This window comes from Arvicanthis niloticus, chromosome 14 (assembly GCF_011762505.2).
Source record: "Arvicanthis niloticus isolate mArvNil1 chromosome 14, mArvNil1.pat.X, whole genome shotgun sequence".
NCBI classification, from domain to species: domain Eukaryota; kingdom Metazoa; phylum Chordata; class Mammalia; order Rodentia; family Muridae; genus Arvicanthis; species Arvicanthis niloticus.
In genome coordinates this window covers 56,004,171-56,020,650 of record NC_047671.1, presented here as the reverse complement: position 1 = coordinate 56,020,650, position 16,480 = coordinate 56,004,171, and the positions used below count along the sequence as shown (strand labels likewise).

Genomic DNA, 16,480 nt, shown 5'->3' with positions numbered 1-16,480 from the left:
AAAAAAAAGGCTTTTAATTTGCTTTCTGTGATGAAGAAATGAGAGACAGCTTTATTTTTATCATTTTAAATTTCTTTTTTGTTGATAATTTAGTACATGTATATAATGAATATTAGTCATTTTCTCCATCACCTATTCTCTCTTATCCCACCCCCATTGGTCCCTCTGAACCATTCTTCCCAAGAAGTCTACTTTCAACTGTGTATGTGTGTGTGTGAGAGACAATGTGTGTGTGCATGTGTGTATCTATGTGGTATGTGTCTATGTATATGTGAGAGAGTGCATGTGTGTGTATCTGTGCCTGTGTGCATGTATGTCTCTGTGTGTATATGTGTATGTCTGTGTATGTGTGTTTCTATGTGTGTATATGTGTTTCTATGTGTATATGTGTGTATGCATGTTTCTGAGTTATGTACATCTATCTGTCTGTCTGTCTGTTTGTCCCATTGGATCTAATCATGTGTGAGAAAAAGTGTGTGTGTGTGTGTGTGTGTGTTTGTGTGTGTGTGTGCATGTGTTTGTCTGTGTTTGTGTGTTTCTAGGTGATTATCTGTGTGTCTATGTGTGTTTCTGTGATGAGGGGTTGGGTGGGGTGGGTGTGTCCCATTGGGTTTAATTGAGTTGCTTTCATGAGTACAGGTAGAAAATTAATAACTGGAACATGGGCAACTTATCAGTGGACACACCACTGAAGAAAGCAACACCTTCCCCCAGTAACATTAACTGTTAGTTGCCCTTGAAAAAAGGGTGAGACCCTATGAGCCATAGCCCCTTACATGATAACATTTTCAGGGCCCCAAGTCTTGTGCAGATATTCACAAGTGCAATGTATCCACAAGTATAATGCCCATGTCATGTCCAAAAGAAGATATTTTTGTAAAACACCCGTGTATCCACCAGTTTCTTCATTCTTTGTGTCCTCTTTCCACAAGATTCCTGAGCCTTGAGTATAAGGTATGTTACTGATTGACCCCATTAGAGAGAGATACATACATCTTGGCTATGAATTTTCAGAGATACATACATCTTGGCATGTGAAACCTGAAGGACATGTAGTATCTGAAAGAAAAAGGTTATTTGAGGAGGTCTGTGGAAAAGGAAGGCCTTGAGGAAAGGAGAAAAGTGACACACAGGTGGTGTGAAGGCAGAAAAGAGAAAAATCCAGGCAGAGTATATTGAGGGGTTTGAAAGTATGAGGCATATGAAGGGATGGGCAAAGAATAAAAATATTAAGGATTATGAAAAGTATTGTGGAAACTGACCGTTCTTTATATTAAAATATATAATTAAAAAAGAAACATTTAAGCTGCAGTACCCTCTACGGGGAATAATTTTCCTCCCCAAAACCACAGATCATTAAACAAATTTCCCAGTGGAAGGTGGTCAGGGAGGCCATAGAATCCGCAGAACAAGGCTATTGACATTGTTCTTGGTTAGTTGCCAGAAGTAGATAGTAAAATCCTGCTGCTGAAAACACGTTGGTCACAGATCTGAGAGAAATACGCAAGAACTGAGCTGCGAGACAGACTTTTTAAAGTCAGAGAAATAAAAGGGATTTTGAGGGTTATGAAGGAACAGATGAAAAAGTTGATACTGCATTGTTAAAGCTCTTGTTGGCATGAACTTGTTCCCATATACATATGTAGCAGATATGCATCTCAGTCTTTGAGTAGATCCCCCAACAACTGGAGCAGGAGCTATCTCTAAAGCTGTTGCCTATCTGAAATATGCTCTCTGAACTTGGCTGCCTTGTCTGGCCTCAGTGGGAGAGGCTGTGCCTAGTCCTGTAGAGACTTGATGTGCCAGGGTGGAGAATATGGGGGCTCCCCATTATCAGAGAATGAGAGGGGAATGGTGAAGGAGACTGTGTGAGTGGGCCAGAGACAGGGTAGCTATCGAGATGTAAAGTGAATAAATTATTTAATTTATAAAAAGACAGAGTGGAGAAATGAGTGGATGAACAAAAGGGGTAAAAAGAAAAGAAACTGTAGCATAGGGAGAAATGTGGCTGCATTTTTACAGTTTGTTGGTTTGCTTCTTGGGTGCTTTTAAGAACAGTAATCATTCTGCCTACAAGATGAATCTTGCCTCTTAAGTTTCGTTTTTCTGATCTGGGTGAAATGATGACTTGCTGTGATCTTCTTTGTCTGCGAGTCTTCGATCCCCATCTCTTGATTGCTCATGAAATTTATCAAAACTAAAATTAGCTCAGGGATAAGGATGGTTCTTTACTGTAACAGGAAATATGAAAAAATACGTGGCTCAGACAGAGTTTGGTATCACAAGCACAGTCTACCTCCGCTATTCTCAGAGAACAAACAATCAACAAGAAACAATCACTTGTTAAAATAATAATAATCCCCTTGAAATCCAGTCAATATTGAGAGTATCCATTCTATAAGCTTACTCACTAGGGTTTGCCAGAGTCTTCTCCCCAGCAGCCTCAGGAAACACCCAACAGGAACTCGTTTGGGAAATAAAATTTGGGTGATTTTCAGTTTTTATATACATTTATATGCCAGATATTTCACCCTCTGGTTTACAAGAAATATGCACAATGAATGACCCTGACTATCTTAGGGTCATTTGTCATAACACATCTTCTATACATTTCTAGCTCACAGACTTTATCCACACAATTTCCTTGGCCTTTGTATGCCACTGAGCACCCTGAACATAGAGTGCCCTTCATACGTGCAAGTTCACTGTTACCCAAAGCCTTTCACACTTGCCTGTGTTTGTTGTACAAGCCCTAACCTGTGCTGACACAGCACTGTTGTTTTGTAATGCCTGTTTTCTTTCCCTCTGGCTCTATATCTATTTAAATTCTGGAGTATCATTTAGTTTTATGTTAATACTTATACCTGGTGTCTTCTGCTTTAAATTACTTCACAGATAGAAGAAGGGAATTAAACTTATAAATATTTTTGAGGATTTATTACCATGAATATCATAAAAGAAGGAAGAGCCTATAAAATTTATTTCCTACCCTCTAAGGATTTATAATCAAGATGGAACTACACAGTCTAAAGAGATAGCAAGTTAAATAAAAACTCTAACTTTAAATAACACTTTAAGACCATATATCAGATGCCAGAAAAACCTGTGTAACTATAAATACTGCTGAAAACAATAATAAATCATAAAGACCGTTAAGTGTTTAAGAGGGAGTATTAGACTAGAATCTGGGCAGACGAATGGGAGTGAATGGATCGAAGATCTGAGGAAACATTCACAAGGGTCCACCTCAGAAAACGTTATGCCTGATGGCAGATTTCAAGCACAGCTGCTTCAGCTCAGTTCTGAGTCTTCCCACTCTCCCCTCCCAATGCTCCCGGTGTTTACTCTTCCTCTCAATCTTCAGCTGACCCCTCCTGACTCTGGCAAAGTGTCTGCTTTCAGCTCTCACCTGTCTTTTCTGTCTATCATCCTTACCAGTACCAGTGGAGATCTGACAGAGCAGATCTCCATTTGACTGGCTCCGAGCATGCCTTCTTTTTATCTTATTTATTTTTTATTAACTTTACATTATAACATCAACCCCTTCTTTTCCCAGTACCTCATCATGTAGATCCTCCCCCATTCCTCCCTCCCCGACTCCTTTGAGAAGGGGAAACCCTCCTCTAGGCATCACCACACACCCCCTCCCTGCATAGGTGCATCCTCTCCCACTGAGGCCAGACAAGGCAGTCCAGTAATGGAGAAGGATCCACAGGCAGGAAGGCAACAGATTCAGAGACAGCCCCTGCTCCTGTTATTAGCTGCATGAAGACCAAACTGCTCATCTGCTATACATACATACATACATACATACATACATACATACATACATACAGGCTAGGTTCAGCCCATGGCCTTCTTTGTTTGGCGTTTCAGACTCTGGGAGCCCCAAGCATTTAGGTTAGTTGACTCTATTGATCTTCCTATAGAGTCCCTGTCCTCTTCAGGTCCCTCAATCCTTCCCCCAACTCTTCCAAAGGACTCCCTGCATTCCCTCTTATGTTTGGCTGTGGGTCTTTGTATCTCTTTCCATTGGCTGCTGGGTGGAACCTATCAGAAGATAATTATGCTAGACTCCTGTCTGTAAGCATAACAGAGTAACAGTAGTGTCTGTCAGGGATGGGTCCATGATCGTGGGATGGGTCTCAATCTGGGGCAGCCATTGGTTGGCCATTCCTTCAGTCTCTGCTCTATCCTTATCCATGCACATCTTGTAGGCAAGAGACATTTTGGGTAGAAGGTTTTGTGGGTGGGCTGCTGTCCTTCAAAGACCTCAACGTAAAATGAGATACTCTAAATCTAACAAAACAGAAAGTGGGTAATACCCTTGAATTCTTCAGTACAGGAGACAAATTTCTGAACAGAACACCAATGGCTCAGGCTCTAAGATCAAGAACCATAAATAGAACCTCATGAAACTGAAAAGCTTCTATAAGTCAAAAGACACCATCAATAGAATAAAATGACAGTCTACAGATTAGTGAAAAATCTTCACCAACCCTATATCTGACAGAGGGCTAATATCCAAAATATATAAATAACTCAAGAAGTTAGACTCCAACAACCCAAATAACCCAATTAAAAAATAGAGTACAGAGCTAAACAGAAAGACCTCAACAGAGGAATCTGGAATGGCCAAGAAACACTTAAAGAAATGTTCAAAGCCCTTAGTTATCAGGGAAATGCAAATCAAAATAACCCTGGGATTCCATCTTACACCCATCAACTAAGATCAAAAACTCAAGGGACAGCACATGCTGGAGAGGATGTGGAGAAAGGAACATTTCTCCATTGCTGGTGGGATTGCAAACTTGTACAACTACTCCGGAAATCAATTTGGCAATTTCTCAGAAACTTGAAAATATTTTTACCTCAAGACCCAGCTATACCATATACCCAAAAATGTTCCACCATACCACAAGGACACTTGTTCAGCTATGTTCATAACAGCTTTATTCATAATAGCCAGAAAGTAAAGACAACCTAGTTGTCCCTCAACTGAAGAATGGATGAAGAAAATGTAGTTCATTTACAAAATGGAATCCTATTCAGTCATTAAAAACAAGAACATCATGAATTTCACAGACAAATGGATGGAAGTAAAAATTATCACCCTGAGTGAGGTGACCCGGACCCAAAAGGACATGCATGGTATGTACTCACTTATACGTGGATATTAGCCATAAAGTGCAGAGTAACTATGCTATAATCAACAGATTCAAAGAAGCCAAATAACAAGGAAGGCCCAATGGAGAATGTTTGAATCTTTTTCAGAAGGGGAAATAAAATATCAGAGATGAAGGGAGGGAGGGAAGTGGGAGGGAGAGGGGATGGGAAGGGGAGCCGAGTGAGGGGGAACCAGATGTAGGGAAAGCAAATGGAGAGAGAATGGAAATTGGAGGGGGAAATCTCTAGGACACATCAGAGTCCTGGGATAGGAGGAGGCCCCAGAGGATCTATGGGAGCAACTCTGCAGACCCTAAAGTGGCCACTTCCTGTAGCCAGGCAGGACTTAGTGGAAGATGCTTTCTTTGATGAATGGCAAGAAGCCAACCTTCACTTAGTTACAGAAGTCCTGCAGGCTTTGGGTATTAGGCCCTGGACTGTGTGCAGAGGTGAGACGGTTCAGAAAAGGATGCTAAAATTCAGAGGGAAGAATCAAAGAAATATGCAGAGGCAAACAGGCTGGCATTGTATGGGAAGCAGCGAGCAAATGTGAAGGTAAAGGAAAGAGTTAAAATATGGTGGGTGAATCCAAATTCACCAAATTTATAATTTAATTTCAAATGAAAATGTGCATGTTTCTAAATAATCTGATTTTTCCCCCTTGAGAAAACAAACAAAAAGAACTTCATGTACCTGTAATTTACTAGTTTTCCTGAAAGAACAAGGGAACATTTTATTATTTAAAATGTATAAAAATGACAGACTAAAAAGATTAATTTCATTCCATGTTCAGGCACAGGTATGATCTAGTAAAACCCAGGGCCTCTCTAAGCCCTTTCTGCTGGTGTACAAGTGGTTATCTTTAAACCCTTCCTCTATCAGTAGTGGGGTATGTGTGGGGTGTGTGTGTGCATGTGTGTGTGTGTGTGTGTGTGTGTGTGTGTGTGTGTGTGTGTGTGTGTGTTACAAGTAAATTGCCATAAAGGATTGTTTTCTAGAGTAACTAGCAAACCCTATCATTATTGTCCCTGAAGTTACCACTTACAGAACAAAGCTGAGAGATATCAATATAAGGCTATAGAACAGAGTGGAACAGAGAAGTCCAGTATACAGTGGCAGATTCGCAGTATCCAATCCAAACTGCATTTTTATAGAACTCATCTGAAAGAGATCACTACCTGACCCATGCTACAGAGATAAACTACCTAAGGCGAAGTGTGATGTGAGAGGGGAAAAAAGAAGAGAGGGGAGGGTTGGGAGAGGAAGGCAGGGAAGCAATAAATGAATAAGGAAGGAAGCAAAAGAAGGTAGAAATGCAAGGAGGGAGGGAGGGAAAAGAGACCAGGATGAAGGAAAGACACGTTTTAATGAAGGCTCGGCATTCCGATGATAGTATGCAGTTTATAATTAATATTTTTCTATGCCATCTACCCCAGCAGCTCTCTAAGTTAACTTTAGCTAAGCTGTTCTGAAGAAAATGAAGACTTAAAGGGTTAAAGTGGCCTATGTGCAATCAACTGCTGTGAAGAGTAAATAGTTAAAATGCATTTACCCACTTATGTTAAAATCAGAACTCAACACTTAACTGTGTCCCTGGTTTTTTTCTTAATAATCTATGAGTGACCATCGTTTTGATGGCTGTTGTTACTCCATTTTGCACAGGATAAAGCACAAATGTGAATTTCCTAGGATATCCAAATCCCCAACATTCATTTCTATATTGGAAGCTTGTCCTGAACATTCAGGGGGAACAGGAACATGGATTGGCAAAGGGCACAGACTATGGCTAAGGCCTTAGCTCGGGTATTCTCATTTTCTTTAATTTATCTCATCCCCAACTAGGATTAGTGCTCTGTCTTCAATATAAGACTTCCTACAACCCATGAGGTTTTGTATTTACTGCACATGAGCAGGTAAGATGTATACAATAATTAAAAGAGCTAGCTCTATTGGTGCTACTCAGGCAGAATTGAAAGTTATTTCTTTGTGAGTTTTACACACACACACACACACACACACACACACACACTCACATATACAAATGCACACTTATTGCTCAGTTTAGAGTAGAACAAGTTGAACCAAGGGCTGGAAAAGTAAGGATTCTTATCCATTTATAGGTAACACTCCAAACATGAATTTTTCTATGCAGTGTGTTGTTAAATCAAAGAATTCTCTCTATTGTTAACACCCCAGATAACATGGTGAGATCACTGGTTTTCTACACCACCCCATTTCAGTTTAATTAGAGATATTTTAGTGCGGACTATAGACCTCACTTTCTTTCATTTCTTGTCAGTACAGTATCCACAGTGGACCCACTCCACCCTCGCCTTGCATCACTCTAACACTGCAGAGATAATCAATACAGATTTCTACCCCCTTAGGTTCTCTGGCACGGTAGGATACTGAAGTGCTGAAGAGATTGTGGAGATGGAACCAAGTCTGTATTCCTCTGCTGAACCTGTGGTGTCAGCTTGTACTGGGCTCTGGTGGGATGGAAGTGCATAGCTGGTAATGTGCTATAGTGGGTGGCAAAGGCATGTGGCTGGCGATTCACCAGAGAATGTTTATGAAACAGCATCATTGATGAAGACAAAATCTTTGTCTGGCTTTGTACATGACAGAAAAACTCAGTTATGAGTCCCCTCTCTGTGCATCAACATTGTGGAGAACAACTGCCCTCAGGAAAAATTACAAATTCGACAAGCTACAGTGATACTGTAGCACTGGTGGCACTAGGCTGTCTCCATAAGAGAATCAAAATTCCTGCTGGGTAATGAAAAGCAGGATGCCCTGTTAGAAAGAGCCATTAATCAGGATGCCAGAAAACTTCTGTTGAGAAAGCCAAAGCCCCTGATGAATGACTCAAACTCCTCTCATTTCCAGCACTCTCAGGATGACACGCTGACATCATTGTACATGTGACATTACAATTCTTTTTCTGCATCATTGTAATTACAGTCCTTTGTGTAGGGTTGAGGTTGTATCTCATTCTCAGTAATACCTAAGGACGTTTGACTTGTCTTGGAGCACTCCCATGCTCCCTTGGATCTACTGAAATAGTGAAACAAGGAAAATAGTCTCCATCTGTAACTTCCTTTCCATATATATGCATATATATATGCACATGTATACGTATATATGTATATATATATGTGTGTGTGTGTATATATATATATATATACAAATACGAAGAAAGAGGAATTCAATGATATAAAATACACTTTATTTACATATTATATAATTAATAGATAATAGATAAATGATAGATTGATACATATATGATAGATAGATAGATAGATAGATAGATAGATAGATAGATAGATAGATAGATAGATAGACAACCAAAGATAGGTCAATGTTTTACGGTTTTGGTCTGATACTTTCAATGCATTATTTTCTTCATTAAATCTGCAACTTTCCAGTAAGGTCTTATCTTCTCAGTTACTTGATTATCTCAAGCTGAGTTATCACTCTTTCTCTATGTATCCAAGGCCCCAGAACTCCCTCATAAACCAAATGTTGGCCTTGATGTCCCCCCTCCCACCCACATTTCATTTGAGTAATGATAGAATTACTGTTAGGATAGAATGTTGGGTTTTTCATCTTCAGTGTACATGTTTTCTTGATGTCTAGAAAAATCTGTGAAGATGCAGCTGTTAATTCTCTCCCTGAGAAATGAAATTAAGCCTTTCAATATATGTGCAAGCACTTGGGCTTCTCATTTAATCTCTAGGTATTTTGGGGTGCACTGTGAATTAATTTTAGGTGAGTCTCAGTCTTCTCATGCATAAAATGCAGATTATTGTAGTTTTCCCCCCAAGATCAAAGTAAGAAGCATGTGCGGGCTGGCGAATATTCTAGGGCCATCACAACACACACTATTGGTATGTTAAGGCCATCAATACATGAGAGGTTTAGGGACTGGTACACACTCATCCATCTCCTGTCTCTTGTCTAATAAAGGCTTCACCCAGTACTAACTCTCTTTCATAAATTTAATCTCTGTGGAGTACATATTGTCTGGAAATAGCATCAGCCATTACATTTCACCCAAATTGTTTCCAGACATCATTTGAGAGAACAGATATTAATTTCCTCTTTCCCACGGAGCTTTATGGGATCCTTTTGCCTGATTCTTGTGCGATCACAACAGTAACTGATGGTCTGCATCGCAGTTAAGGTATAACAAGTACGGTTGTGACAAGAGGCCCTGGGGTTTTAAAATATTTTTATTTTTCCCTTACATTTCTCTGCCTTTACAGAATCCACAGCATCAAACATGATGCATAGTTTTGCAAAAAAGACTAACATAGAGCCTTGAGGTCATAAATCAAGTACTTGGCCTTGTGTCCTTATTTAATATGTCAAACACAGGCTCATTTCTACTTGTTTATAGAAACTCACTGAGGTCGAAGAGATTCTTGTGTGTACTGCCTTCTAACAACCCCTTACTTTTCTTTTATGGAATCTAGAATATAAAATTCTAAATTTAATATCCACAACATGAAACTCTGAACTTACTGAAAAGGCCGTGGGAAAGTATATTTTCTTGGTTTATAAGTACATTTTTGTTTTACGATCTGGTGGCTATAGTATTTCTGAATCCTCTAATATTTTCATATGTATAGCTCTTTTGTTTTAATATAGTCATACACACATTTATATATGTGTATACATATATATGCATATATATGTTTATGTGTGTTTATGTGACGTTTATATATGTATGTATGTATATATATATATATATATATATATATATATATAATAGATTTTCTTACTTCTCCTAGAAGATTCTAACTTACTAAGATCTCTTCATGAAGCATTGTGATATCTAAATTTTTTCTTCCCCTTGCATATATATGTTACAAATATACTATTTGCTGAATTGTGGTCCTCATCACTTTCCACTGTTTCTTCTCAATGTCACGAATGCCCCACTCATCTCCCAGTACACAAATGCTATCTATGTAGTGACATGTGCTCAGGTCTCATATCCTGATATAGACACCCTTGAACATGAACTACTTGTATCAGAGGTCTAATGTTATTTTATATTATGTATAATTTTCCATCTGTGAAGTGGGTGTACCCTAGAGGTCAAGAACAGCATGAAAAATCCATATTATAAACACATTATCTGCCTTCTCAATGGTCCTGTTGTGTTTCATACAGCCTTGAATTTGAAATATATATTAAGACATAGTCCCAACAAGACAACTTCAAAATGTATCTTAACCAACGAGAAGTACATGTAGATTTCACCCAACATTTGCATGATATCTGTTCTTCCAGTTCAATTAGAAGGAAAACAGTGTCACTAGGAAACTTCGATTGATTTCAAGTCCTTATTCCTACTTCTGTGTACTCTTGGACCAGTCTCTGAATATTTGTCTCAAGACTTCATCTAAACCAGTGATGACATACAAGCTTGCTTGGATTATTTTATCATCAAAGAGTATTGTAAGTATGAATGGTGTTACATAGTTTAGAAAATAAGAGAGCAATACTGCTAGTTAAGATCTGCTGATGTCAGCACTGGATGAGCCACTTTTGAACACAAGGAAAACAACCAGTAGCCCAGCACTCCAAGATTCAAGAAGAACATTCTCAAATCACAAAGATAAAAGTCAATGTTTTAAACAGGTTTAAAGACTACTTAGCTTCAGTAAAATTCTTCAGCTACATCTGTGAGATTTTTCTTTTTTTCTTTTTCTTTTTCTTTTTATTTTTATTTTTATTTTTCTCTTTCTTTTTCTTTTTCTAAACGAGAAGGGAGTGTAATGGCTTGGCAACAAAGAGAGACAGAGGCCGAGAATGTACATGGCACACCTCAAAGCTCATTGATCTAATCCAATTGTTCTGCTCTCTTCACTTTCAGTTATACATGCAATGCAGGGCATACATGGGTTTGCACTACTCTCATTAACTCTAACTCATCAGATACAAACACGTAAGCACTTCATCTGCTCTTTTTATAAGTAATAGGCTCATACATATTAACTATAAATTTTTTCTCATTTTTATTTTTAATTATTTTCTTTTTTTAGAGTATAATTATGAAATTTGTTCCTTCCCTTTCCTGACCCCAAACCCTCTCATATTCCTTTCCTTGATCTCTTTCAAATTTAAGGCCTTCTTTTATTAATTGTTGCTATATTCATATTTGTATATACACATATATTCCCAAATCTGTAAGTATAACCTGTTCACTCTGTAATATTACATAATATATCTTACATACACCAAGAGCGTATATATATATATATATATATATATATATATATATTTACCACTATAATGTTACATATGTGTGTGTGTACACAATTAGTGTGTTCCTCTAAGAAGAAAGCTACTTCTTCTATTCTTAGTATTTCTTCATTGCCAGTGGTTCTTTGTGTATCATTTGATTTCTTTATAAGCAGTGTTCACATCATAAATCTTAGCTTAATTATTGTGAAAGAAGTTACTAATACACATGCAGCCATGTGTTGGGTAATTACCAAGATACTACCTAACAAGTGTGCCACTTGTCATTCTGCAAGTATAATGAGTATATACACATTGGCTTACATAATATATCTTATATATGCCAAGAGTATATCATATACACATTTGCATATGTATAAATACTGATTTAAAATAATAACAAAAACATAAGATAAAAAATATATAACCAAAAGCTGGTGAGACGGATAAAGATACTACCTGCCAAGCCTGCAGATCTGAGTTGAATCCCCAAGACTCACAGTAAAAAGAGAAAACATGTTGTCCTCTAACCAACAAACACAAGCTGTGGTGCTACACACAACACACACACACACACACACACACACACAAAATGAATGAATGTAAATAATTTAAAATATCTGAACTAGTAACATAGTAGTTAATTATCACTATTTTGTTTTATGTACCCTAAATATTTATAGCAGTATTATTTATATTATATATCCCAGTATCAGCACAAACACATGAGTAGAGCATTATGCTACATTCTGATATAGGATGACTACATCAGAAGGGTTATTTAGCTCAATTATAACCTCATGGAACTGTCACCATGGAGCAAAAATTTACTACAGAGCACATGATTGTGTTTTAGTTACATGCATCCAGTGTGATGCATGTAAATAGTGTGTTTGATCATGACATACTGAAACAAGCAGTGCACTCATCACTTCATGCTTATCCTGTTTGTTTCCATTCATTCATTTGTTTATTTGTTTTCCTGTGTGACAAGAACATCTAAAATCACTGGTTTCAAAAATTTAGACACAATGTGATAGCATTGCCTATAGTCTTCATAGCATATTAAGTCTACAGACCGCATCCTACAGAGATGCTACTTTCTATGCAAATTGTGTGGTCCAATTTTCTTTGTGTCATTTTCTGTAAAGTCAATGGTAGAAATGCATACCAGTGTGTAGAGGAAGTTGTGTTCTAGATACAAATCATCTACCTCTCCTGTGAGTAACAAGTCCCTTCAACTCTCATTTTCTCTGTTATTTAAATACTATAGATATGTTATTTGTTAATATTTCTGCACTTGAAAACATTATTGGACAATATTAGAATATGATAATTATGTAAATATGCTTATATTTTTATATTTATACAGATTAAATATTGTATATAACATTGATTATATCAATTCAAAGCTCAAATTGGCACAGACTTAGAGTTTTGGTATAGATGGTTAACATTTATTATTACAACTTTCAAGGTAAATATTGCACTAGCAAGAGCCCTATTTTCTTTATGATGGTAACTGAAAGAAGTCTTTATTCTTCTTCCTCAATATAGGAAACATAGCGTGGTAGAGTCGGATGAAGTGCCTTGGAATCCTGTTTTACTTATTCTGACTAGGTAAAAGTTGTTACATGATTTTCAGTCTCTTAGCTGGAGATACACCTTATTACCATTGTGAAGAGTAAACATAAGCTTCTAATATATGCTGCCTAAGTTGCTACTGCTGTGTTCTTCCTACGTGTCTGCTTTCCCCACCTTTCTCCCATTAGAGTAGCCACTGAAGAGCTGTGCATAGCAGATGTTCAATAAACTTGATTGTTTACTTATAGTTTGAAATCGTCCCACACAAAACCTACACATGGTAAATCTTGTAGAAACTGTTACTTCAGCAAAGTAACACGTCTTTTCAAATGTTCTGGCTCGTTGTATTATGCTTCCATAGTAAAACATGAACTAAAAAGCAATGTAATTTCTCAATAGGTATAAAAATCCTCTAAAATTTTGTTCATATAATAATTTTGTGCCAGTAGATTGATTTTCTTGTTGAGTTCAGTGATGACTCTGGCCTGATGCTCAAAACTGAGAATAAATAATTTGATGTAGCTTCCTTAGCTTTTGCAGAGGGGGTCCCTCCCAAACATCCTCACACAGCACAAAATGGTGTAGGCTGGATAGTCCCAGAAGTTTCTCTATTGGTTCAACTCTTCAGCCACATGGAAAGTAGCATATAAAGACATTTTAGTTTATTTGAAGGCAAACATTTTGACATGCAAAAGGTTAGTAATGAGATTCGTGGTTGAATGTTTACATACTAATAGCCCTAAATAAACCAGAGAAGCTAGTTCCAGAGCGAGATTGAGTCCATCATTATAAATCCCAAAGGACATTCTCCAGGTATGGAAATGTGTGCTATTCTCTGAAGTCAAGATGCCGTTATTATCCAAGATGCCATTTAAGCAGAGTAACCACAGGGATACCCTTCACTCCTCACCTTCTCAAAAGGCCAGCTACCTCACCCTGTCTAGATTACACCGAAAATTTTTGCTCCAGTATTTGGTGATAAATGTTCTTTCATGTAAAGTGAAGATGAAAACAATTCGAAATGTTCCAGCTACTGGGATGGTAAAATGAATTATCAGTAAAATCATCATGAAGGAAGGTCAAACAGACCGCATTACACATCACAAAATCACATAGTAAATGGCCTACTGGAGGTTACTACTAGCAGCGCTTTAGCTCCAAGATCCAGCTCTAAGACCAGGAAATGGGCTGACAAGTGGCTCTCTTTCCATGTCCCTCATGTCCTGTGGAGTTAAGGCAACATCAGCCAGCCCTTGAATGATTTGTGGATGCTCAGATTCTTGCCACATCTGCCTCAGCTCATGTGCTGCCAAGGGAAGACTGAGGCTGACAGTCTTCAACCTCTTTAACATGTCCTTCTCTCTAGCTCTCCTCCATCTCTCTCTCTCTCTCTCTCTCTCTCTCTATATATATATATATATATATATATATATATATATATATATATATATATGTGTGTGTGTATACATATATATGTATATGTGTATATATGTGTGTGTGTAAAAATCATAACCTTCTATCATTTCTCTCTTTAAATCTACACATCATTTATTTTCCCTCTTAAGCCCTAGCTTGCTTACACAGAAAATAATATGTTTTAAATTCCTCACTCACAGAGTTCTAACGGTTTTCATTCCATACGTCTTTCCTAGATGGCTTGCCTCCCCTTCCTCTTACACAACACTTTGCCACTGACCCCTTTTAGACCTACCTGACACCCTACCCCCACCTTCTTGGTAGATTATATTTGGATAGAAAAGGAAGTTTCTGTCTATTGTTATTTTCCTGACCTCTTTCTGTTTCCTGTACACGATAGTCACTGTCTTCCCCCTCCCTTCACCTTTCACCTTCCTGTTAGATGTTTGTTTGTCCTCTACTTTGAATCTTATTTCCATGAACTAAAATATTGAATTCCTTGGTAATATTTGTCCAGGCTCACTCCACATAAACACATCATCCCTAGTGGGCATCCTTTCTTGTTTATTTGGAGTGCTTATTACCAACCCGTGTTCTATCTGTAACCAAGCTGGGAGAAGCTCGGCCGGAAGTGTCACCGGGTATCTGATATAGTTGGTGTTTTAAGCTCCTGTAGAAACAAGCCATTGGCAGCTCTGCTATGCTATACCAGCATGAATTTTCAAGCCTTCATCTCATTACTACCTCAGACTCCTCGCAGTTTCTTCTAATTTGCTTAACCACTAAGTGTGGCTTTGCTTGTCATCCAGAGGGGGGGAAAAAATCTTTAAACCACTACTATTTTCAAAATTCAACTTTTTCTCAGTATCCAAAGCCTACGTGTGCAATGGCAGACACAGAAAAGCATAGAAGACAGGACCTTTTTCACCAAAACACAAGCAAACAACGTCATTGAAAATACTGAGGGATGTACCTGTGTTTGTATCTACCTCTTTATCTAAATAGCCACAGAATTTCTGTTTTCATTTGTGTATTTTTGAGAATAGTCAAACATTTCACTCACATGAGGCTGTCTGATTTCATCACTAATTTAAAGACCACAGAAACCCAGAACAAATATTACTCAGCATAAAATGAAAGGAGCAAATTATTCTCAAGTTCTGCACATCCTGGCTGCGGTCTCTGAATTCTCCTAATTCAGGAGCTTCCCCCTTAAGTCTTTACTTTTAATCACCCTGCCAGATGCTCTTCTGTTAACTGCCATGGTCTATACAGCTGCCTCTATATGGATCCCTCCTTCCCCCGGCGTTTGGAAACTTACCGCTTTTACCAACGCCCCCTGCGCCCAGCATTACCACCTTGTACTCTCTGGACCCGCCTGACGAGCTGCCAGGGCAGCAGTGGGCTTCGTTTTCTACTTCCATCTTACTCGGGGGACCCGAGGAGGAAAAAAAGGAAGAAAAGAGTCACCGTGTCAGGTGCTTGCTCAGATAGTAAACAACTCTAAAACTGTGTCAAAGGAAAGCTTTGGTGCACGACAAGAACCATCAGCGACAGGCTGCCTGCTGGTCCTCTGCTGGAGCGGGTCTCATAGCAACCACTTCAATTGCTTCCAATAAAAATCTGGCTTTACCTCCCCCTCCCTCTGATCCTTCACAGTTTCACATCTCCACTGATCTCGCTTGCTCATTCTGGTTTTTTCCTTCCCTCTGCATTTTATTTCTCTATTGCTTTCTCGTTTTTTTCTGCTGTCTTTCCTCTTCCGTGTGACCCCCTCCCTAGCTGCAGCAGAGGCGTTTAGGTGCACACACATTTGACGTCATTCCAGACTGAGGTGAGATTTAAGGGCAGACGCCATCTCACAAGCTGGCTTCTGTTGCTGCAGCTTCAGAGACATTATTTTTTTTTTAATCGGAGTCTATTAATTAAAATGTGGCTTTTACCCTTGCTATCCATCCTGATCACCTACTTTATGCAAATCAAGCAAAAATCAAAGAATAATTCAGGACACATAAGGGTGAGATTTTAGTGTTGTTGAGATGATACCTAAGAAAGGGTG

General features: G+C 38.4%; 1 protein-coding gene across 1 annotated transcript in view; it reads right to left on the bottom strand.

Annotated features, from left to right (window-relative positions):
* Positions 1-16,201, bottom strand: part of Rit2 (Ras like without CAAX 2) — a 292,855-nt gene extending 276,654 nt beyond the window's left edge. The window contains exon 1 of the mRNA XM_034518692.1: positions 15,743-16,201. Within this exon, the coding sequence (XP_034374583.1) occupies positions 15,743-15,845 (103 nt within the window). The 5' untranslated portion in view covers positions 15,846-16,201. The remainder of the gene's footprint in view (positions 1-15,742) is intronic.
* Between the last annotated feature and the right edge of the window lie 279 nt (positions 16,202-16,480).